The sequence below is a fragment of the Lutjanus erythropterus genome, chromosome 4 (genome assembly GCF_056507025.1).
Source record: "Lutjanus erythropterus isolate fLutEry1 chromosome 4, fLutEry1.hap2, whole genome shotgun sequence".
NCBI lineage: Eukaryota > Metazoa > Chordata > Actinopteri > Lutjaniformes > Lutjanidae > Lutjanus > Lutjanus erythropterus.
The window spans coordinates 27905711-27931059 of record NC_139320.1 but is presented as its reverse complement, the minus strand read 5'-3'; the positions used below and the strand labels follow the sequence as shown (position 1 = coordinate 27931059).

Below are 25349 nucleotides of genomic sequence, written 5' to 3'. Positions count from 1 at the left end.
CAGTTTGAAGTTTAAGGTTGGGTGTTCACAAAAAACTATCTAGAGAAAAATGTAATCTGTGTAATAGAGGTTTCGTTTATACGAAAATTAATGACCAGGGAGGTGCATTTTCATATCCTGACTATTACACTCAATGAGTGATGGAATAATGAGAATTACCATAAAATGTGAACTCACCCAAACCCCAAAATGTGAGAGTGAACCAGATCCTGATCCCAGCTATTCATGTTTCTCCACAAATGAGCCTGCAGGAGGACTGAGAGCAGCAAAACTACATCCTTAACATCTGTCTTTTTAGTCTCGCGTTTGGCTTGTCAGTGTAGAAAAAGACTGCAGTTCCAGGACTTAACCTGTTTAGACGCACTGATCAGCTGAGCTGAGAGCACACTGGACGAGCTGGCTGCTGTGCACACCGCTGCAGCAGGAGCATGACTGATGGATGATGGGACAGAAGGTGTTAGAAAGTTTGTAATAACTTACTCGGACTGCTGCTTTGTCACTTGACCCGCCCGCCAGAACTTGGTAGTATTTTCTGGTAAATTGAGCCACAACATGCAGGTCCATCAACCTGTGCAACGCTACTGGCTTTCATGTCACATAATTAGACCAGGGAGTTCAGTGAGCTCCCTGAACCAATCTCATATACATGATGTTCAGGGTCATAATCAATACACTGTGACTGAACAATCTACAACTTTATTGTAGCTGTGATTTCACTTCTTCATTTACTAGAGAGACAGCATCTGTTGCTTCAACCTTCATGCCCCATATTCTTCCTACTGATAATTCTAAAGAAAGTTAGCTGAAAACTGCAAAATGGAAAAGATGTATATTTAAATCATGCAGATGGGCGTATAATCTAATGATCCATACTGGCCACATTTTAGGTGAAGTGAGAGGCTTATATTCAATGAAAAAAAGACATGGATTTGGAAAATTGTCTGATGAGAAAAGCATCCCAGAAATATCTGGCATTAAAAATCAATAGCTTGTTTTATTTCCAAATCTTCAGCCACAATAATGTAACATTTTTGAGTTAAATATCTTGATTTGGGGGCTTTTCCAGGCAAATATTCATGCATGCTATTGTTTGCAATTAAACCAACATACAGTATATTTTTGGCACACCTTAAAGTCTCCATGCCATCCTCTTGCAACCCCATGAGTATTTCTCTAAAAACAGATGCCTGCTGCTGTTAGAAACTAATAAAAGCTGTAAGACCAACCACTTCTGTAAATGTGCCATAAAATCTAAAGCCCATAAAAACATATGGACTTAAGTGATAATTTGCTCTGGTTCATCTCTTTTTGATCGCCTCAACCATTATATTCCATGTTAATAACACTGATCAGTGCAGGTTTAAAGAATAAAACAATCAAGCATTTTAAGTTTAAAGCGGGAGGGAAATCCATTCATGCAAAACTGTATATTCTGTTACATATTAATGACACATCATGCACATTCTCTTATATCCTTTTGTTAGCAGAGACAAAGGACTGGTCGTTTTTAGAAGTATGGAAGATTTGTTGATTGTGAGCGCAGTGCAGTTTGTGAATGTTGATGAGTGCAACATAATGAGCCAGCAGGATGAGTTGTCCTGGTGGATGGTTTATTCAGTGTTTGCTGAACTGTTGGGTGGGCTTTAGAGCAGCAGACTGTCGTGTTATTTTTCTTCATGTATACTTACATTGCTAAGATCATTTCCATTCTTCTATTGTCACACAGAAGTTGCACTGCATGTTTTCTCCTAATGAACAATTGGGCTGTTTTTATTAGACTGTTTTGTAAAAATATTGTTGAGCTCGTCTTTAAAAAACGAGGGTAGGCTCTTATGCCAGGCTCAGATTTTAAAATCCTCACTGATTTTTAAATCTGGTCGCATCATGCACAAAAGGATAAACTTCAGAGATTTTGTCAAACATTCACACACTACTAAAATTTGAGAATAATGGTGCATCACAGACTACAGAATATTATTCTGATTATTGTACCAGAGGGAGCCTGATTTGATGTGATGTCATGGGGAAGCCGATGTAAACAAAGTCTAGACTGATGTGGTGCAACAAGTTGCTGCAGTGAAGATTTGCAGTGAGAAAAACAAAGGCAGATGGATAAAAAAGTCTGGATGAGAGCATGTTGGAGAGACGCAGTCAAAACAGGTTGTCCATTTTTCAGTGAGAGCGAGAGGAGTGACTTGACTGTCTATTTTAATGTCTGTCAACAGTAGCATGCTAGCTAACGTTAGCCTCAAGTGCAAGTTGAAACACTGACAGCTGCTTCCTTTAAGTCCTGATGCAATCGATCAGGTTTTTACTTGGAAATATCAAATGTTTGAAAATTAAGACAGCAAGCAGTCCACAAGCAGGAGGTTTAATCTGGGCCAAACATCAATGCTGACCAAAGTCACGGACCTGACTTCTCCTCCGATTGTTGGGAGGGGTGAATCAGAAAAATCCAAAACTCCCGTAGTCTAAGCCTGACTTAAAAGACCCACCCCTTTTTTGTTCTATGTATCAATGACAGTTGTAACTTAGTACCATTGTCAACATCCTCCTTTTTCTGTAAAAGCGACATACAGGTTCACATCTCAGTTTAGCTCAGTGATTCTCAAACTTTGTTTTTGGCAAGCCCCGCTTTCAGAAACTGAAAAAATGTTTGCACAACCACCCAACAACACAATTCTTATCAATCACTGGGGTTGGAACTGATATAAAAATGATTCAAAAGTTGAAATAAAGGTTAGTGAAATAGAATTAGCAGACTTTTGAGTGTTTATTTCCCCCACATACATCAGATTCATTTAACTGTATTTCACTCTTTATTTCTCCCCTGGTCTTCTGCGCCCCCCTTACAGTGGCTCTGCGCCCCCCAGTTAGGTAACCACTGAAGACCGCTCATGAAAAATGCTGGCTAACTAGCTAGCTGATGATTGGTGTAGATTAGCTAGTGGCCTCCTGGTCACAGGCTCACACAACAACAATAGAAACACTTTGCACAAAAAAACAAACTTATATCACCATTGCATTATTACTGAAAAATATTACATACTGAGTTCTGAAAATGTTTTTGTTTATGACCAATGTTGTTTTATTTCATTCAATACTACATGGTGTAACTCCCCCACCCCAACATAACAGCTCATGATAGCAATAATAAAAGGCAGCAACACGTCTGCTGTATAAACCGTCTTCAACATAATTTGGTCAAACTGCTTTCTCAACAAAACCAACAAAACAGTGGAATACTATCCTGACAAATATCAGAAACTAGTTTTAATCAGTACTAAAAAATGTCTGAAAGATGATCAATCATGCTGTCATTAAGGTCTGATTATGCTTTTCCTTATTGGTCTGTCTTACAGGTGTATTTGTGTGTTACATGAACTACATTTTTTAGATTTTGTACAGTATGTACATTGTTTACATGCCTAGGACAACGGATGAAAATTAGTATTGTACTGTATCTGGTGCAGTATATTGATTTTAAACTGTTCCTGTTATAAATAAACCAATAACTGAACTGAAAAAAGCTATACTGTTAGCAAGCATTTTGTTTATATTAGCTAACGAGACAGGAAACAGGAAAGGAGAAAGTTGGCCGAGGTACCAAGCCTGTTCAACTGCCATTGGAGCACAAAGTAAATAGAGGGCGGGATTTAGGAGGGGTAAATGGTATGTTAACGTCATTCCAGCTAAAATTCTTTATCTAATACACCGCTCTAAAGCACAGAAACACTTATAAGTGTTTACTTCACACTAGATATTCAAACAGGATGACAGAACACAAGATGAATCTGTAGAAAGAGGCTGAGTCACACCACAGTCCATTAACAAACTAAACTAAGCAGAAACCTGTAATACCTCAAAAAACTAATCATCTGTGAGGCATGTGGAGAAATAATCATGATAAATCAACGTTTGGTTCATTTTTCTTACTCTGAATATGCTCCACACCTCAGTGTTTGTGCTGATTCCTGCTTCTAGGCATGAATTCATCAGACGGGAAATGTGTGTTTGTAAGTATAGGAGAAGCAAACCCCAACCCACAACCACCAGCCTTACTAAAGAAACAAAAAAAAAAGAAAAACTTTTTCAAGCCAACCGCTCTCCTGCACAAGCCAAGGTTATTGCAGCAGCCAAATGGGGCTGGCAGCACATTTGCCCGGGCTGCACTCACACCTCTAAAGACTTGTGTCCTCGCGGTGTAAACCACACGCTCCTGCCCCGGAGAAAAAGCCCGGGTCAAGCCGATGATTACATCAAGAGGACAGGCTCGCCAAGTGTTACTATCTGTGCCAAATGTCCCGTTCTTTCCCTCACACCTGCTCAGTTTGTCATCATTCCCATTCAGGCTCCCTCACTCTTCCTATTGTCTGCGCATTCATCACTCTCCGTCTCACTCGCTCAAAGTCACTCTTCTTCTGACACGTTCTCTTGCGTTTGTTTCTGACGCCGCTGATTCCCCTGTCACTCCCGAGTCTCCTCAGATCCTCAGAACCCTTCAGGCTGTCCAGAGGCACATCTGTCAGGGCCACATATTACCATCATCAGTCACACTATCACTCAGAGGACGTCAGATGCTCTGTATTAAGCATTTGTCTTGTGCTGCCCTTCAAAAGAGCACAGAGACAGTGCGAGTAATGGAAACTGAGTTAAATAAAGTAGCGCTTCCTTTAACATGATTTATAGACTGCATTAGATCAGAGAGGTACAGAAGACTCTCCGGGCTCGTCACTGAATACTTCACTCTGTACCATCAGGATAATTTCTTCTTCTGAGTATAGATATTCTTTTTCAGCAACATAAAACCCAGAGTGTGTCATTTTCATACATGGTAATGTTTGAAATATAACAGTCTCACATAGCCAGACCTCCACATATCTCCACAATTCGTTTTAGTGCTGCATCAGCGCTGGAGTAAAGTTCTGGCTCAACCAGTTCTCACTCTGGAAAAGCAGCAAAAAATGCTTCGGCTTGTTTGCATTTCTTTAAACCAATCACAACCATTTGGGCGTCGCTCAGCCCAGGATGCAGCGACGGTGCCCCTGTCCTTGATGTAATATTTTCACGTGGGGAGGTGGGCTGTTAAAAAGGGGTCGTGTCTGGGTGGGAACCCTAAATTTACAAACTCTTGTAAGATTTTTCACTGGGACTCACACAACAACCACTCACATGAATAGATTTGATCTTAAGTGGTGCGTACGGGTGATTTAGGAGATCTTGGTGTATTCACAAATTTCCTCGTATTTTGAATTTTCTTTCAGATTCGAACACAATTTCTGAGTGCTTTCAACCTGTCAGAGTCATGTGCAGTCAGTCTGCTGGTATCCAAACTGAAGTTTTTCACTAATGGCCGCATATTTTATTAGTTTGAAGACATTTTGAGTTTGAAAAATAAATTCCACTTATAATTATCCCGTTTGACTACATTTCAAATTATAATATACTTGTAAATTTATTTATAAAGCCTCTCATCACTCATTCAATAATCTATTATTATCTGTTGTCAGGTGTATTGGCTGTATATCTTCACATGCAGGTTCATGAAGTCTCTGTCCCCATAATGAAAGCTTCCTCTTAACCCTCTCCTCCACTGCAGTCATCGATCGCCCCTTGCTGTGGCGAGTCAATTTTATTTTTCTCTCAAGTCATTTTCATATCGAGATGTTTCTTCTTTATTTCAGTGACAGTCCGACCCTCAGGTAACACGGCATTAACAGTACTCACTTTTCCTGTTTCTTTGCTTTAGCAGGTCATTTAATTCCACTGCTGACGTTGTTAAATCTGTTTTTTCTTTATGGATCTCTGAAAGCAGGACGTCAAACTACAAAATTCATTCATTCATTCATTTTCTGTAACCGCTTATTCCGTAAGGGTCACGGGGCTGCTGGGCGAGAGGCGGGGTACACCCTGGACAAGTTGCCAGTTCATCGCAGGGCTGACACATAGACAGACAACCACTCACATTCACACCTACAGGCAATTTAGAGTCACCAATTAACCTAGCATGCACGTCTTTAGACTGTGGGAGGAAGCCGGAGAACCCGGAGAGAACCCACGCAGACACGGGGAGAACATGCAAACTCTGCACAGAAAGGCCCTGCCCCTTCAAGCCGGGGGATCGAATTCAGGACCTTCTTGCTGTGAGGCGGCAGTGCTAACCACTGCACCACTGTGCCGCCCCTACAAAATTCAAGGGTTTTTTTTCTCTTTGATGCCATTTTCATGAATGAACATTTCCTGACATACAAGGCAGGAAGTGCATCCTTATATGGTATTATTGGGATGTTAATTATGCTAATTTATTGTCTCTAACATCTGCACCAGAGGGTATCTATTTCCATCAACAACTCAGGCATGTGGCACCACAAAGAGGCACTGTAATCTGCTTTGTGATTCAGTCTGATACAGTTGGTACTCGTCATGTAGGAAATGGTGCCATATTGGGTCTGAGTTTTGGTACCAAACCCTTGAAAACACATGAAAAGACTGAACTATGTGGAACTGAATTGTGGAATTAAACTGTTCAACTGTTTTTCTGTGTTCAGGATTTTTTGGGCAAACCGGACATATGGCTCAATGACACGCAGGAGCCATACTTCTCCTAACACTATATAAACTAGATCGCATTATCAGTGCAAGCGATGACAAGACTGGTTCTTTTAAGTGAACCAGTCTTGTTGGTTTTCACTTGATAAAAGTCTTCCAACATTTTGCTCCATGGTTTCCAGGGGAAACAAAGCTCTTAGGATGAAGAATTAAAGTAATTATTATGTTTCATTTTCTGCAGCACTCTGCAGTGTGTCTCTTAACTGAGACATACGGCATCCATTTCTAGTTCAAGTCATGACTCAGCAGAGTTCACTGAACAGACGTGTTCAAGAGGAAAAAGTTTTACCTGCCAGAAGATGGTATCTATTGTGCTGCCCAGGAAGCCTTCTCTCGTCTCAGACGACAGGAGTTTGGGACCGAGGATCGTCATGAACTCGTTGAAATCAACTTGCCCATCACCTGAAACAATAAAAGAAAAAAAATTAAGATTTTCTAAATTAGTTGCTGACACTTTAACTCCCATCCCATCCCATGCTTCTTGTTTTTTTGGGCCTGGATTTAAGAGCTACATCAGCTCTTCGGTCTCACTGTTTAGTCTCAACTTTACAATCTAATACAGTGGAAGTGATCCTGACAGCACGAACACGATCTCACTGGGTTTCCCTTCATTGGTTTGGAGTCGGAGTCAAGGCAGAGTGAATGACAAGTGATGTTCCTGTCCTGAACGACTAAGGCTGACGTGCCCCTGAGCAGAGCACTCAGTAGGCCTCACTAACAGCCTGTAGCTTTAAGTGCGTAACTGCGTGGAAATGAAGCTGGGTGCTGAGAGACCAGGAAGACAGCGTAATGAACTTTTGCTGGATTAAATAGGTGTATAGTGGAGATGTAATTGAAGCCTTTGGGGTTGAAAAAGGTGTCTGCATGTTTTTCCTCTGGAACGTGTTTGTCGAAAAAAGTTATTAGCCCCAATGTTTGGGCTCCAAGGGAAGTCTGGATGCTGTTTGTGTCTTTGTTCTTATAATCTAAAGCCAGCATGCTTCAAATCACACAGTTCACTGACAACTGAGACAAAAGATAGTTAAAAACAGTGAGCTCTGACTGGCTCTATAATGCTGGATGTGGAGCAGATCAAAGTTTACAGCTACAGTATCACTCACAACAAGAGGTTCCTGCTGTGAACATTGATTCCTACAGCACTGATCTGGAAGCCTGCTGATAGCTGCCACAAGAAATCATCAAAATTCTGCAGACAGCAACAAATTCAAAGTAACAGATGATGGATTCATGTTGATGTGGTTGAATATCCTTGAATCTTTCTTTCTTCTTTGAGTGGAAAGTTTTCATAAGTCTGCTGAGGTTTCTTTATCTTCCCTGCAGAGTTTGTCTGTTTTTTTTTTTATCTGGATGTTTCAATGAACCAAAACTACACTGAAAGCTCTTATAGGCACATTATAGGCAACAACTCACTCACTTTAATAAAACTGCATTCAAAGCTATGCTAAATAAAACCTAAAGTGAGAGTATCAGAGAGAAAGGGATACGATCGTTGAAAAGGTACAGCCATAGATGTAATATATAAACCCAAAGAGGACACTGCTGATCAGAGCCTAGCCTCCGATTTTTTCCAGTGGTCACTCGCAGTATTGCAGTAGAAAATTCCCTTGCAGCCCAAAAAGCATTTTCCCCCATAAGTAAATTGTTAACAGGACACCTTGAACTGCAAACAAACTCAGATATAACTCTTACTATTTTGAATGCCCATCAACTTTTCACAGTGTAAAGTCTATGGGCAGGACAGGAACAATGGGGGCAAGGAGGGAAACGCTACCATGCATATTCAGTGACCTGTAAAACCAGGAAGTAAACAAAGAAGATGGAATACTTTTTTTGGCTAATGCACAAAAAATGCAAACAACTCTCATTGGCCTGAATGGGCGCCATCTTTGCATTCACCATATAGTTGATTATAATATGTCTATACGTACAAAGCTAGCATTATTTTAATGCTAATTGTTCTTTCCTTTCCTGCTTAGGTTGCTTGGGGATTAACCTCCTTCACTTTTCCAGCAGCTGAGAAACAACAACCGACATCCACATCAACCAACTGCCATCCCGCAGGAATATGTTGCTTTCTCACCACAGTAAGAAAAGATCCAAATCGTCACAGCCTTAGTGAGGAATACTCCCCTTGTTCTCTAATCAGGGCCAGGATACATAAGGAACCTGTTGGCCATTGTTCTCTCTGTTGCCTCCTGTCCTCTGTTCCTACTGTGGCTGTTCATGTGCGGTGTCCCGGGTGTGACCATTTAATATGCACGAATCAGCCTTTACACTGCATACTTAGTTGACTGCTCTTTGTTTTAGCTTTGTCTCATACGTTGGATGATCGTGTGTGTGTGTGTGTGTGTGAATCCTGTCGTCCTCCTGCCCACCTGACTGACCCCCACGTGTTAAAGCCCCATACCAAACTGTGCTCAGTATGCAGCATGGTGAGCCTGGCTAATTCCGGGTCGCCCTTTGCAGGTTCACCTGCTGTTTCACCACTGCTGTACTGCCCCTCATTGTTTTGTGACCTCTTATGGCTTCTTTTGTTTGTTCTGGTATCTTTTATATTTTAGACCAACTGGGTTGTTGTTTCTGATGCTTTTGTTATTTTCTTTCAGAGAAGCTAAGTGCCATATTGCTGGGAGGCAAGGCACCCGTGGTGAGGTCCTTTCACTTTATGCATGTGAATAAAAACATTGGAAGAAAACAGTACAGCCTGCACCATTTTTGCTGTGAGGTTTGCTGTGTTGTACCCGAGGTGAGAAGTGGTAACACCGCTGGACACTCTGCAGTCTGCCTCTCCACAAGTAAGCTCAGCTTAGTTTCCTAGTTTTGCCTAGTTTATGTTGGACTGAGTTTAATGTACTTTTAGAATTTGTATCGAGGCAATTTAATTTGCAGCAGCAGCACCAGCAGCTCCAGTTCACACTTGTCAATGTTGTGCATGAACACACTAAAAGAGCACACATTCATGAGTGTGTTCATGTTTCCTTTGTGTGACCTGAACGGATCAGTTTGTAACTATTGAACGTGGATGTTGTTCACACCTGAGAGACAACTATATAACTACACTGTCAGCTGATAAAAAAAGAGCAGTGTAACTTGTAGAAGAGAGACTTTCCTTAACTCCTCTTCATCATGTGTTAGACTAGCACTCATTCAATTTAAGGTTTTACACAGAATCCATTAAAGTAAATCCAGGCTAGCTGAAATCTACCCAGGCTTAGACCCAAGTTGTTGACCTGCAGATCTGTATGTATATGTTTTGGTCACGCTCTGCTCTCCAAAATTATTGGATTTCAATTTTTAAGACCCTTTCAGATGTTTTAATGGTTTTTATTGTGCCAAGTCCACAAATTGCAATCTTTGGAGTACCGAATAATTTGCTCTAAATCTTCAGTACTAAACAAAAGGATGTTATCTGTTGTTCTATTTGGCCTGTTGGTTTTGTCTAGCTTTATTTGAATATATGAAACATGGAGAAATTTGTAAATGTTGGATATTGTATTTGTTTGTATTTGTTTCTCTAACTCAAATAATATAAATACACTGTCAACAGTGACAGACAGCTCCAAGTAAATCCACTCGTCTCCTCTGTCTCGTCTCTCTCTTTATCTCCTTGCAGTTCTCATGCATTATGGTGCGTTCACTTTAAACTAGGGAGTTGGAATTTCTGAGTTCCCATTTGGAAATTTCAACAGTGTCTGCTGTTGAGTAAATTATTCTCAAATTATTGTTAATAACTATACTGGCCATTCACATTAATACAAAAAACTTGACTATCATGCAACATTTAGTATGACGCCATTATAAAGCCTCCAGCGTCCCTGGTAGGAGGAGCTTCTATTTAAGATTAAATGTAAAAAAAAACATGGATGACATGAACGTCTTTGGGACTGTGAACAAAATTCAGAATTGTGCACTTTGATGGTGAACTACTTCATTTTAATCTCTGTGAACTGAACTTGGAGCTCTTGTGAAATGTGAACTTGCACAACACTACCACCTGTTTGAATACTGTGCAATTCTCCAGGTGGCAGTGTGTCAGGTTCTTCCTCTGTTCTCTCCTTATTGCACTCACCACACACTGCAAAGACAGAATTCTTTGCCATTCTTAATTTTTTCAAACCTAGTTTGTTCACTCTCCTTTCTTTCTGTTGTGTCATGTTTGTCATGTCCTTGCTGTAAACTCTTATTTTGTTTCTATCATCTTCCCATCTGCTCCTCCTGTATCTGCAGATGAGGCTGAGACCTTGTCAGTGGAAAGTTACCGATGCAGGACGACTCAATCTGCCCCTGCCGACAGAACCTCTGCTCCTGCTGTGACTACGGCGATCACTCTGGGGCCCGCTGGCGCTGTAACGTTTAATGCTATTGACTCCACTTCTGTCCACGCATATTCAGCAGGGTAAATGCAGGGCTGTGGGCCAGGTGACGTGGGAGGATGGATGGATGACAATGGAGATAAAGGCAGGCTGGGTGAACGGGTTCAAGGTAAGACAAGATGAAGCACAGGAGTTGTGTTCAGGCTACAAAACACAAGTGAGGTGTTTAAAGTTCCACCAAGTGGCATTTTTATATTTCCGCTGAAACTGCAAACGACTCCTGACAAAATGATTGTTTACCACCGGCCCTGCACCGAACAGCAGACAGAGGCAGTCAGAGACCAGCTGGAGAAAACGGTGTCAGATCAAGCAGCTGAAGGCACAGACACACACGTTGTTCTGCGTCTTCTAGATGTGCAGTTTAGTCACAGACACCTGAAATCACGACAGTATCTCAGGGCGTCGTGTCTGCGAGTTCAGGCTTAGTCGAGATGATCTACGCTTCGCATGGAAAGTAGACGAGAGCAGGCGGCAGTGACAAAACGCTGCAGTCAAGTCGGACAGTTTCCAGCAGCCTTCATAGAATATACAGGAAGTGACAGAAATATTTACGTCCTGTTGGATCATCTGGAGGCTACAGACCACATTTAGATGTGGCTGAAGAAATAAAGCATGCGTTCTCAATCACTGATGAAGCTGAAGCAGAAGAGACTCCCCCTCTCCCACAAGCCTTTGTTCTTTTTATGTTTCCCTTGTAAAACACTTTGTAACTGCTTGTTTGATAAGTATATAAATATATAAATAACAAGTATTATATCAAGTGTTAAATATTGGAATTGTCAAAACTAGAAAGCCAATCAGAGTCCGTCATGTCATTGATCAGGTGACAGTTCTGAAAATTGCTTCTGCCTTGATCTTGTGAAGTCATCGCTGACCACATGTGCGTGATGTCAGAGTGAGTCAGGATCAAGTCGGGCACAAATTGCCTTAAATTTGAACAGTTTTTATTTATTCTTAAAGTTTTATTGTGGCTTTTATGCAAGTTTCTCGTGGTATTAAAGGAGATTTTATTTTATTGTTTTACTCAGCTACATTGTAAATGATGGCTCTACCCCAGTGTATTTCTGACTTAAAATAGAGGTTAAATGAATGAATGAATGAAAAAAATGTTGTGCACCATTTATCGATTTTGCACAGGCCTGACCCATCTCAAACAGTCTTATTGCCTGTGTGGTGACCAAAAACTATTTATTATAACTTTATTCTTGTGATTGTGATTGACTGTGATTATGAAAACTTTGCCGTAATAATTATTCATCCAAACCCAGTCCACCGTTTTAAAGTCACAGTGAAATACAACTGTTAAAAAATATTTGTCTTGTTTCATATTTCTCCCTGTGACACAGTGTAATATGCTGCTTCCTGCACGTGTACAGTGTGCTGACAGAGGCTGGAGATAAATGGGTAGAAAATAAATGAATGAATCAGTGATAAAAATACCTGTTCTTGGCAGTCATGTCATATTTTTCTGCTCTAGGTTATATGAAGAAATGTATCACATTTGCTGCAACTAATGACTAATAAATGATGGTTTTAAATTTAACTCATCATAAATGTTGGTTGCACAGTGTAATGACTGTAGAATAATGACACCATCTGTGTTTAGATTGGTTACCCATAAGCCTTCACTATGCAATAAATAAAATAGATTTGATTTGATTGACTTGTCTGCGACCAGGCACAATATTTCCCTGGAAAATGATGTCTCCATTACAGACTAAATGAATCAACAAATTCTCGCTTATATCTTTGTTTTCTTCGAACATGCAGAGCAATAATGTTACTAAAATTATGTTATTACTATGCAATGCAGATCATGCAACAGCCTTTGCCTGTTCCTAAATTCAATATGAAATTGTGACAATTTCAATTTACCAAACAGTTCTCTGATTTCACTTTAATTCACATTTTCACATCAGTTTCTGCTGGTTTCCTGTATCTAAACAACCTGTTTGTCAGGTGGTTTTCTACCCACTGCTTCTGAGTAAAGTTAACTCATTTTGGTGTGAATGCATTTATGTTCCCAAAATGGGAAAAAAAATCACCTCCAAAGGTAAAATACTGCAATTATTTGCCTGAAACCAGAAAATGTTTTTTATACAGGCTCATCCAGAGAACATAACTGAACTGGTTTAATAAAATGATCATACTGTAAGAAACCACAGACAATCAGTCTATATTATGTTTTTACACTTAAACTCTCCAAACTTAAATTCCTTGGTGACATTTAACAATAATCATCTTTAATAAATTTAATAAAATTGATCATAGATAAAGTTAGTTAATAGTTATTTCCTGTTAAACATTTACAGTAAAGCATGTAATATAACCTTTATAAACTGTTTATTAAGCAACTGTAAGTTTTATAAACATCAACTGCAACTTTATAATGGCCATCCACATAATGTTTATAGACAACACATTCTCACTCCCAGCTCATTAAATAAGTTTGTCCAGAAGCCACACATTTCAAACTGTAACGCTGTAGCATCATTTTTGCACATGCAGGGCTCCGTGGTCGAGTTCGCAATAATAAATACGTAATGTGTCAGCTCTGGTAGTTACCAGTTACGCTCCTTCAAGTGATTACTTCTGAATGTACCCCAGGTTTTAACTGATCAGGGGAGAACTGCATTTTCCTGCTCCGCACCATGGGCTTGGAATAATCTGCAGAAAGATTAAAATTTTAGATTAGAAACACTCGTATCCACTGATAAATTTAATGGCATCATAAAGGATGTGGTGATGGAGACACGCTTGTTTTTCTTGTTTTAATAGCTGTTGTTGTTTTATTGTGGATTTTTGTTTAATAAGTTGTATCTGTTGCAGTTTAATATGTTGTGATTGGCTGCTTCCTTGGTCAGGTTTCTCTTGTAAAAGAGATTTTGAATCTCAGTGGGACGTCCTGGTTAAATAAAGGGCAAAACTTTCAACATACAGGCACAAAACCAACTTGGGTAGGTTTAGGACACAAAACTACTCGGGTAGATGTACGTAAGGGATAATAATCAGTTACAACTTTATAATAGCCATCTAAATAATGTTTATAGATGGTTTAAAAACTTATTAAGATTTTGTAAAGCTTTGTTAAAAGTTAATAAAGGTTTAAAAATCATATGGTAACCATGAACAAATGCTTAATATTGTTATTTAATAGTGAAATAAGTAACATTAAATTTACTAACAATTTACCTGTTATTAATGATGGTTATTATAAAGTGTTACCAACTTCTTTACCTCCTTTTTCTTTTATCTTACACCATTATATACCAGACGTACAGTCCATGAAAATTTCAACTACAAAACACAGACGTTCCTGAACATTAGATAATACTGCGGAACATCTGCGGTTCACCCTAAAAGCCCTGTTTGCTTTCCCAAAGACATCACGGTTGCGTGCCGGTTCTCATTTTGATGTATCTGCAGTTTGTGACAGCTCAACATTGCGCAGAAAGTCACCAAGTCACTTTCTGTGTCTGTCAGAGTCCGAGTCACCTGCTCCTGCCGGTTTCTTCCTGCGCTGTCTCAACCAAACATCCTGTTTCAGCTCGAAACAATGAATTATTGAAGAAAGAAGAAAGCCGGGTCAGGGGGTAAAAACTGAATACTGGCTGCTGTTGGGGTTTTGGTAAAACGTGCCTCCAGATCCAAACTTAGAGGTCAGAATTAGAGAGAGACGTGGCATCAAGGTCACTAACAGCAGAAGAAAAAGAAGGACATGTGTGATCTATACTGAAAAATTGGTGCAGTGCTGCGATCTGGAACAAAGCAGAGCAGTCACACCTCTCCATGAAGGACACACAGAGCTCAATAACAATCACACTGATTGTCTTGACAACAGAGATGAGCAGAGCAGATAACCTATCAGTATCTTCTGGATGTCAGCTGGACGTGGCCGCTGGGTTCACAATCGATGGCTGTGACCGAGGATCCGATCCTCACAGCTGCCCACTTGGCCGAGATACAATCGCCAGCATCCATTCTCATTCATCTGCCGCACAATGCCCCTCCTCTCTTCCACGCCGTGTCCCTTTGATCACTGGCTCTTTGTCATTGTGTCACCACACATGCATATGAGAGGATAATTTCACAAACGGCTCTGTAAATTACCGCAAAAGAAAAAAAGAAAAAAAAACAACAACAGGCCAGATTTTTCACACTTCATATTTGTCAGTTTAACAGAATATTGTGAAGACCTGTTCTCACATTGTTCTGTAACAAACTGTAACTCTTCCAGTTATTGTGTGCTGGAGCTGGTTAGAGCCCGCAGAGCTGCCAAGTGGATATAAATGAGTAGATAGTGAATTACAGGGGGTCACCTCCGCCAGGCAACGGATGGTGAAGCACCTACTGCAAAGCCACCATAACTGTCTCGTGCAACCAAATGAGATTTGCAAAGGTTTTAATCTAGATCTATGCAAAGTTTTTAATAAAGTGTATTTGTGCAGTCCAGTCTTCTTTAAGATGCAAAGAATAGTGGAACAGAATTATAACCGAGCATCCTGGGTTCACCAACTGTATAAACTTAGGAAACAATAAACAGAGCGATGAGTCCAAACTTCTTTATTTAAACATTTTTATTTATTCATAACATTTTGTTATTTATTTAGATCATTACAAGCAACCTGGTAGCTTTAAAACAATATGACAGATATATAAATCTAAGCAGAAATTCTAAATAATTTACCTTTGATGCTGCCTATAGGTCGGAGTCTGCATGTCACAGTCGAAGTCGTGTCTATTCAGAAGGTTTGTGTTTTGGCACAAAGCTGATTAGTTCACCCCTGATAACTGAATTTAATTCAAACAAGTTACCTCTATCATGTTCAGTTTTTCAGGTTTGTAACAAATCAACTTTCATGAAAATCAGTTTAGAATTAAGCGAGGTACATTTGATTTTGTCGCAAAGTCTGTATCTCTCATTTGTTTACGAGTGGACCGGGTGGAGATGGTGGTGAAGTTAACAAAACAGGGATTTATTCATTTTGCATTGTGTTTCACTTCACTTCATTTCACTTCACTTTTTGAGCTACTCCAAAGGCCAAAATGTGGCCTAACAGACCAGGTAAGCCCCGTTTTTAGCCTAGAATTTGCTGCCTTGACCAGGTGGTTAACAGGGCTGAGGAGTCAGCTGTCTGTATAAAAGAGCAGTCAATAAAATAGGTTTTTCAAGGTTTTTGAAAAACTGTGAATCACCACTGCCACGAGAGGTCCTTGAGAACACAGTCATAAATGTGCACAAAAAATATCAGGCAGATTAAATAGTGTGCAAGATTAGCTGCAGCCCTGTGGTCACTCACACATGACCTATGGCATGATCTCCATCAGACGTCAATGAATCCTTTGACCCAATTAAGTCCACATTTTATACATAATAAGTATTTCTACAGCACTTCTCAAAAACAAGTTAAAAAGAGCCTGACAAAAACATAAAAACAAGAGAAATGACCAGATAAAGAATAAAGAAAAGTAGAACTGATAGAGTAATAATGACAAGCGATGAATTACCTCAACACGGTAAAAACGAGTCAAGCAAAAACGGAAGAAGAACTGAATGCAATTCTTAAAAAGTGAGTTTATGAGAGGTTTAAAAGAAGAAACGGAGCTAGGCAGCCTGATCTCCTCCAGCAGGTTGTTACAGAGTCATGCGGCTCTGACTCCAAAGCCTCAGACTGTTTTCACCTTGGCGTAGGAACCACTACCAGTTGTCTGCCGTAGGCCGCCCTTAGGCTTGAAAGAGGTTAGTGACCCACTAATAAAATCAGGGGCCAATTCAAAATGCGTTTTAAACATAATCATTAAAATTTTAAAATCAGTTCTAAAACATACAGGTAAACAGTGCAGAGATGCTTCAATTGGATTCTGTATGAAGTCCTGCTTCAGAATGTAGACGGGATGTGATAAAAGCGTGGACGACAGTTTCTAGATTCTTCGCGGCTAAAAAAAGATCTAATTTTCAAGATATTATAAAGTTGCAGAAAGCATGACTGAACAACTGACTTCAACTGTTGGTCAAAATCATTTTTTTAAATAATGTTATAAAAGAAAACAGAGATTTTCACACAGGGTTTTGAAGAAAGAGGAGATGTGCTCACTGGAGGAGGTCAAGCTGATGATAATGACAGTTTTTAACTAATGAAGTGTTACGTCCAACCTATTCTTAGCATCACTGATTTTCAAGATTTCAACTTGTACACTTACAAGTTTTAAGTACTCTGTTAATTCAGGGTTATAGCTTATAATAAGCAAGGCCTGTACGTGAAAGAATTAAAGGAAGCACTCTGTTTACTGGAAACAGTTGACTGATAAACACCATGTTAGTTCTGTCACACTTTCCCCTTCATTGTCAAGTAAATCAAACATATCCTTTGCGCCTGAAAACTACTATAGACATGCAGTCAGGGCCTCTCTCTTCATTTGTTGGATCTGAGTGAGCCGTCTTTATCGAACTGAAGTTTGGCAGATTATCAAACACAGAGTCGCGGCCCTTTCTAAGCTGCCAGTCTGTCCTCAGACTCCATTATTGCTAAATAAAGAAAAACCCCAGTATTTTGATAATGACATCAATCAATACAAACAAGTTCACCTGAGCCATTTAACGGGAAAGAGGCTTTCCAAACACAAACTCCAACAAATTCAATATGCAGAGGCAGAATGAACAATGAGAAGTGAGAGAATAAATAAATAATCAGCATTACACTTCACAGACGTCCTGAGACAAAAGCTGCCGTGACCTTCGTCAGCTCCTCACCTGCTTCTTCCAGCCGCAGCAGACGCTGCAGCAGGACCCGGCCCTGAGGCACAAAAGCAGCTCCGCTCTCCTGAGACTCTGAAGCGGATGAGTCAGAAGAGGAATAAAGGCAGTCTAACTTCTTAAACTTTAATATTCAGCCTTGAACATTTACAGTATTTCTCTCTGCACTGTGAAACTGAAAAGCACTTATCAAAGGCTGTGATAGCAGCGAGAAGAATTTGAATATTTTTCCAGTGATCTGACATTTGCATATTGCATTTTCCCATCTCGGCCTTATAAAACTTTAAGAGTCTATCCGTCATAAAACGTCAATCAGAGTTAATGCGGTCGCTCTGCCTGAATCTTGGCTCTGCATAAATGCTGTCTGAAAGAAGAGGGATGGACTGTTTGTGTTTTCCTGCTGCTTAGAGTTTTCTCACAGAGGACAGAAGGTTAAAAGGTCACAGGTGAGGATGGTGCTGCGGAAATAAACCTCAGGCGACTCAAATCCTTTTGATTTAACAGCAGGAACTGTAAGCACTCCTAATATTAAGCCACAGTCTTGTGATGCTTTTCTCTACAGACTCGGCCAATATGAAAACCAACTTTAATTTTCAATAACTGTCCCTACGGATTCAAGCTGCACACACAGTGATCTGAGACTTGTTCTCAAAACACTTTATACTCAACTTTGACTCAAGTTTTGGGACTTGTGTCTGACAAACACAAGCTGAATGTTCCTCCTTCCTCCTTTACTATCATGCGTAACATTGACATCTGGTGTGCACGACCTCAGATCACTGCAAGCTCACAACAGCATGGTGAGCACACCGGCACCTGCGTTGCCATTTGTCACAGTCTTCAGCTATAATGACTGGACATGAGGCCCAAACGAAGGACCTCCTAAATTCAGTGCCTGTGATATCAATATAAAGGATGCTGGATCAACCACGTCAAACTTTACCAGGCACCTGAGAATGCACCCAGAAAGGTGAGTCGCTTTGTAAGTCAATGTGAAAGTCAACTTATGCACTTTGGAATGCTGCTATTGACAAACCAACTGCAATCTGAAGTACACAGAATCAATGCTTTAAAACAGCAAAAACTTGATTCCACCGGGCACGTCGGTGTCGCTTTATGGCTGTGTTGAGGTCACTGACGCTGGTTGCGGCACATTCTACACAATGTTTTCGATTCCACCAGGAGAACTGCAGCGTGTCCCAGAGGCGGCTCTCCGCTCCAAACACACAGCAAGTCCATTTTGACGGAACCCAAGTCAATCTGCACAGAGCAGATCGAGCAGGCAGGAAGTCAAATACAGAAAGAGCAGCAGAATTTGGTCGGTTTTCAAAATAAAAAGACCCCAGGCAGACTTGCAATCACATAATCAGACAAAAAAGAAACAATTTACTACTTATTCTTTCTATCCATGTTAGAATCACAAAATCAAGAAAAACTGACCAAGTCAACTAAATCTGGGTAAGTCGACATAATCAGGCGGGTAAAACGCTCCACTTCTGAAATGCTGCTGGTGGAGCATGAAGCTGCGTGGAGGACGGATAAAAACTGTGGCGCGGATGCAATTTGCCCAGTGGAAACAAGAGGTTAGAGTGCACAACCTCTGTCTGCACTTTCTCACAACAGTAGGATTTATTTGTTCCCAGCCTTCATCCCCTCGTGGAAAATGTTATGATATTCTTCTGTGCTGCATGACTGTGGCACATATGGGGCTCTGTGATGCTGCACTACACATGACGCAGTGGCTGGGAATCATTTCATACTGCATTCCAACAGCCTGTTCAAAATGATCGTATATCAAAATAGCTTATAAATACTGATACTGTCTGCGTATAGATAAAGGAGTGATGACAATACGGCACGTGCTCTGAATTCCTCAGCAGATGACACAACGCTCATAACAACCATAAGACGCCTGACTTAATGAGCATCTCTGTCCCCATGTCATGTGTGTATACATTTCATTCACCTCACATTTCTCCATGTTGGTTGTTCTTTCCCAGAGTCACTGTGGTGCTTTCATGTGAAGTGGAAACGGCAAGTGGTTGAAATTAAAATGAGTGCACACTCAGGCATACATGAATACATTTACTTTATGCATGACACAGGGGAATATGTGATCTGTGCATCTAAACAGGAGAGAGGGCACAGAGAAGCACGTTGTTTACTCTACATCTTTGCAAAGTTGCCTGTTGATGAGACGGTGCACCTCATTTTACATTTTTATGATCAAGAAAATGTGTGTTTTTATGCCTCTGCATGATGTATTGTACATTTTTATACCTGTGTTTGTGTGTCTTTGTGTGTGTGTGTGTGTGTGTGCACATATGACTCACCATCCATGTCTAGTCTCTGCATGATGATGGCCAGCTCCACCTCGCTGGGCATGTAACCCAGGGAGCGCATGGCCATGCCCAGCTCCTGTTTGGAAATGAACCCGTTTCCGTCACGATCCAGCACCTTAAACGCCTCACGGATCTCTGCCAAGACAAACAGGAAATCGACTCAGCATCTATAAACAATGCTTCCGCACACATAAACACTTATTCATGTTTGTTTGCAGCGCTGCGTGCACTCGTCTGCCAGACACCCTTGTTGTTATTTCCTCTGTAGTTTTTGGGATTCCTCTCTCTTTGGCAGTGGTACACTTCTTGCGACTTTGAATTCATCTTGCATTTAATGAAGTCAGTTGGCATTTCACCCTTCCCTCTCGTTCATCATCATTCACACACCTCTCCTTCCCCCTCCCTCCCGCCTGACCCAGCTTTGGGCTGCACGTTATGCAATTGGTCTTGCCCCACTGCCTCGAGTTAACAAGATCAATTCCACCCATCGATTCATTTTCTCCACCTGCTGTCACAGCCGCTGTCATCCCTCCTCCTTTTTCGTAACCTTTCATTGTGCTCCTCTATTCTCTTCGTCTTTTGTTTCCTCCTTCATATTTTACATCATATTTTTAACATTTCAATTACTTCAAATTCAATGACATTCAAAGAGTCAGCGAGTTGGACAGGTGGAGTTTGCTTAGAGGCACTTTGTCACAGTGAAACCTGTGACCTTCAGGATAATGGACTTTTCCTCCAATCACTTAAAGGTAGTGCAGAATCTCTCTCCCACTGAAGCTGCTTTATGCATCACCGCTCCAGTTCTGTACAGTAACAGGTGTCAAGAAATATTCTCAGTTCTTACTGGTGTTGCATCACGTCTGCATACATGGCTTAATCATCACAGAGGAAAACTGCTGCTTAATTTATCACCATTGGTCCTGGTGGAGGTTCCTTACTAGTGTGGGATAAATCACACGCGAATCTGGGGAAGAACCAGAAGTAAAGAAGCTGCCGTTGCTGCGGTGGTGTCTCCCTCCAGTATGTGCGTGTTTTCAACTTTTAACTTCTACAAAAAAAAATGCAAAGTATGCAAACCTCGTGGAGGCCTGGTAGCTCAGTTTGTTGGAGCATTGTCCCGTTTACTGAGGCTGTGAGTCTTTTGCAGCCGTGGGTTCGACTCCCGTCTGCAGGCCTTTGCTGCATGTCATTTCCTGACTCTCTCTCTCCTTTTCTTGTCATGTCTATCAGCTATCCTATGAATTAAAGGCATAAGAGCCCCCCACAATATTAAATAAAACATGCAGGCCTTTACTTAGTGAGGAGTGCCCCTGACTGAGACCACACACTGCATAGATTGATGTGGCGTTGATGAGAATATTAACAGAAAGGACTTCTGAACTAAGTCTAACTAACTAACTGTACTAAGAGGTACTGCATGTCACATAGTACAGAGGTATTTTAGGCAAGATTTAGTGTGCAAAAAAAGTATTACGACCTCTTGTAACTACTTTAGTGCAACATAATTTCCAGATTACTGTTCTCTGCACATTGTCTGACTTTTTAAACCTGAACATGTCCATATAATGTCAGTGCACTGGTCCTTTTTCCAAATTCTCCTCCTCGTTGTGTGCACTGTAGCAAATTACTGCAAACAAGCTAAAACTACAGTCGGACTACATACAAAGCTGTATGTAGTCTGACAGTTTATTTTAGTTATCTTAAAATTAGTCAAAGCCCTGATGTTATTGGTTCATTTTGATTTAATGTATTATCTTGCTGCAGCACAGAGAGTATGAGAGACTGAGCTCACAAAGTCAGCGGAGGACACAGTGAACTGAACCAAGTGAAGAGAACTTGTAGAAGAAAGAAAGTGTAAGAAATATTTAATCTGCTCTGTGCAGTCTCTCATCCACTGCCGCCATGTTTTACACAGGCACAGGGCGCTCGGCTGTGCGGGACTCTACGCCATTTTTTCCATTTGAAAACAGAGCAGCATGGGCGCTTACATTTTCCAGATGATTAGCTGGTGCAGGTTGATGACGAGGAAACCTGCAACGAATCTCGTGGCAACTTTTTTGGCGAGGGCTCCACAGGTGAGCACGGCAAAATTCATACTGTAGGACAAATTCAGGTGTATGTTTACCATCCGTCCCCACTACACTAGTCACTGCACTAGTATTATAGGAGGCCTGAGGTGGTCAGAATCTGTACTATATCTTTTTAAAATAACAAGTCAGGTCCAATTTATTTATAGACAGTCCCTCCAGTAAGTAGCGATGCTGTGATTGCAACAATTCATACATCTTCAGCCAATCCCCATGAATTCTTGCAATTTTGTCCAAACTTCGCTACTGTTCTACAAATCTGACCGTTGTTTCCCACGAGTTCCAATCACAGCAGGCCCTCTGCTCTAACATCATACATGTACATCTCAATGAATCTCAATGTCTTGTTTTATTATTTACCACTTTTTTTGCATTTCTGTTTTTTTTTTTTTGTTGTTGTTGTTTTTTTTTTGTCATAGGTTCTCTAGACATTTATCAACACTCTGTGCACTTTTATAATTTTGTGCTGGCTTTAAGCTCAACCTCCAAAAAGATTTGGCTTCTTTGTGGAATACCCCTCAGGTGCACTTAATCACTTACATACAAACCAGATTTTTATCATTTTGTGTAATTCTCAGCCTTTTTGGTCAGGTTAGTTAGAACAAATCAGGACAGAGTGTGGTTTTGTTCTCCTTGGAACAAACTGCCTTTGATTTTTAATGACTTACACAAAAGAAATATCAACTTTCTCTTGCAATGTTCTCTTCTGTCCACAATTTCATTACAAAAAATTCCTAAAAGCATTGCAACATGCATTGCAGATTTTTAGAAAAGCTGCCGTGTAATCAGGCATTTTAGGCCGCAACAATCCCAAATACAGACCCCAGAATCCTGGTGTAGAGACCACAGGCATAAATTTACCTCAGGGTGATGCAACCTAACAAAGCAAGGTTTTGGGGGGAAAAAAGTCTGGAACATACTTTTGAAACAGAGACACATTTTGTAATCTTTCTTATCTTGTTAATCATCTTGTGACCCCTCAGATTTATATTATGGGCCCCTGAGGGTCTGATCCACACTGCTGTTGTAACTTTACTTGTCTTTTGCTTCAGTGTGGATCAAAAAACCAACACAACTCTCTTGTTTTCCACATTTTCACTTTTCTATCGTCCTGTACTCATAAGAAATAACTACAACTGCATGAAAACTGAAATGCAGGAACAAACGGACTAAAACATCCAATAACCCGACAGAACAGACCAATCGGGGAAGCTCATACATAACGTTCTGTTTCTGCTGAGCAATGATTATTCACCTCACTGGTCATTTTATTCTGCACCTTTAATAAACAACACTACAAACAAAGTTGCAGAAGGACTATTTTTGTGAGGACTGTACCTCTTTACTAGTACTGTTTTTTTTTGTTGTTGTTGTTTCTTTTAATATTGATTTTTCATTCAACCCACCATACAGTATATTTTCTTACAGCGTCTATTGGAAATGAAAGTGTATAGAAGCTTAGGACGGCACATTATTCAAATGGTAACAACTGTGAAGTCCAGAGCTGTTTTTAGTGTTTGGAATATGTTATAATAGTTTTTTAAGCCTGCATTATATAGCTCTGCTGTACGGTGCACCAGCAATTCAAGAACAGAAAACTGTAAATCACAGTTACAAAAGGCAACAGAAGGCATAATATCAGTGATCAAAAGGTGTAAATTAGTTTTCAGGCAAGTCACATCATGTGGCAAGTAGAAAATCTTCTTATCTTCATGTCAACACATGGAAGTGAGTCTGAGGAACAATTATCACAAACAACTTAAAAATACTTCAAGAGGATATTTACTTAAAGAGTTTTTTTTCCATGAGTCGATCTCCATTAGTTCAAGTCACACACATGGAAGCACATGCATGCATATGTACAGTGATATTAGAGATATTTTGGGTATTTTTTGTTTGTTTCTTATTTTTTCCTTTCTTCTATTAATGCTTGCTTGTTTGTCTTGTGTATAGAGATATTTTGTGTTAAATGTTCTTCATTGTTGGTTGCTGTTTGTTTTTTCTTCACTTTTGCGGAGCAATAACGCTATTTTTTTTATAGAGGACTCCTCTAAATAAGGCTTTCATGCTTCCTTCCTCTCCTGCACTGCAACTACTGTCCTTTCTATTGGATTCTTATTTTGTATTGTGCAGATAAACTGAACTAACCTAAACCAAACCAGTGATGTGAAACACAGTCCTTCCAGTGGTGTCACACTGGTCAACAGGTGGTGGTTACAGGCCAAGACGTGCTGCAATGCACCAGCAACGGCAGTAGACCTGATCAATGAATCGTATTATCGGGGTCATTGTGATATGAATGTGCCTGAAACACAATGAATATGAATATTGACCCAGCCTTCCTGCCCCCTGCTGCTGCCCCAACCCTGTCTTATGGCCCTGAGGCACAACCAGGGGCCTTTAAAACCCCACAAATATCAACCACATCCTCATATCTCATCATCATTATTATTTATCATCACATATCATTTATTATTCTACCTCATCTTTTCTTTGTCATTACTTATTAGCCTCTTCCTCATCACAAACACACCTCATCTTATATCATGTCATAAACATGAAACAGACTCAACCGGTTCAATATCAGCTGTTGTGCTCTACTGTACTTGTCTTAAAGTTTAAATGTCCGCATGTTCTCACACTGTCCAACTGTCCCATGTCTTTCTCTAATGTTACACTGAACCAAATGTCCTACGTCCATTTGTATTGTTTAAACCAATAAATCATTTTATTTACATGGGCCATGCATTCATACCACTTGGCCGATCAGATGAAGCCTCAGGTCGGCTACCTTCATATCAGCTGACATCAATTTGGGGGCAGCTGCGAGGTTAGCGACAATGATGGCTGAGGAAGGAGACGAGAGTGAGGAAAATGTGGTCGACGAAGACCTTATAGTGACAAATTACTGGATTTCTGTTTGGAATTATTTTGGATTCAGGAGGGACAACGTGTTACAAACACGTACTGTGCAAAATATGACGAGCAGCTGTGGCAAGTTGCAGAGCAGACAAGCAAATATGCACATATTTCTTTTTTTTTTTTAAATCGTGAGTTATCAATGTTATCATACATCACAGATTTTCCACATATCGAGATTTAGTTTAGCCTCGTTTAGCTTATTTTGGTCATTTTTAAACATAAAACTCAAATACACATGTAAATAAGTCAAATCAGGGCAGTG

At 40.3% G+C, this 25349-nt stretch overlaps 1 protein-coding gene across 3 annotated transcripts in view; it reads right to left on the bottom strand.

Annotated features, from left to right (window-relative positions):
• Nucleotides 1-25349, bottom strand: part of caln1 (calneuron 1) — a 134567-nt gene that overhangs the window by 67704 nt on the left and 41514 nt on the right. For all 3 annotated transcript variants that reach the window (XM_084717506.1, XM_084717505.1, XM_084717503.1), the window contains exons 3-4: nucleotides 20070-20213; nucleotides 6899-7011 (exon numbers count right to left, since the gene is read on the bottom strand). In XM_084717506.1, the coding sequence (XP_084573632.1) occupies nucleotides 6899-7011; nucleotides 20070-20213 (257 nt within the window). The remainder of the gene's footprint in view (nucleotides 1-6898; nucleotides 7012-20069; nucleotides 20214-25349) is intronic.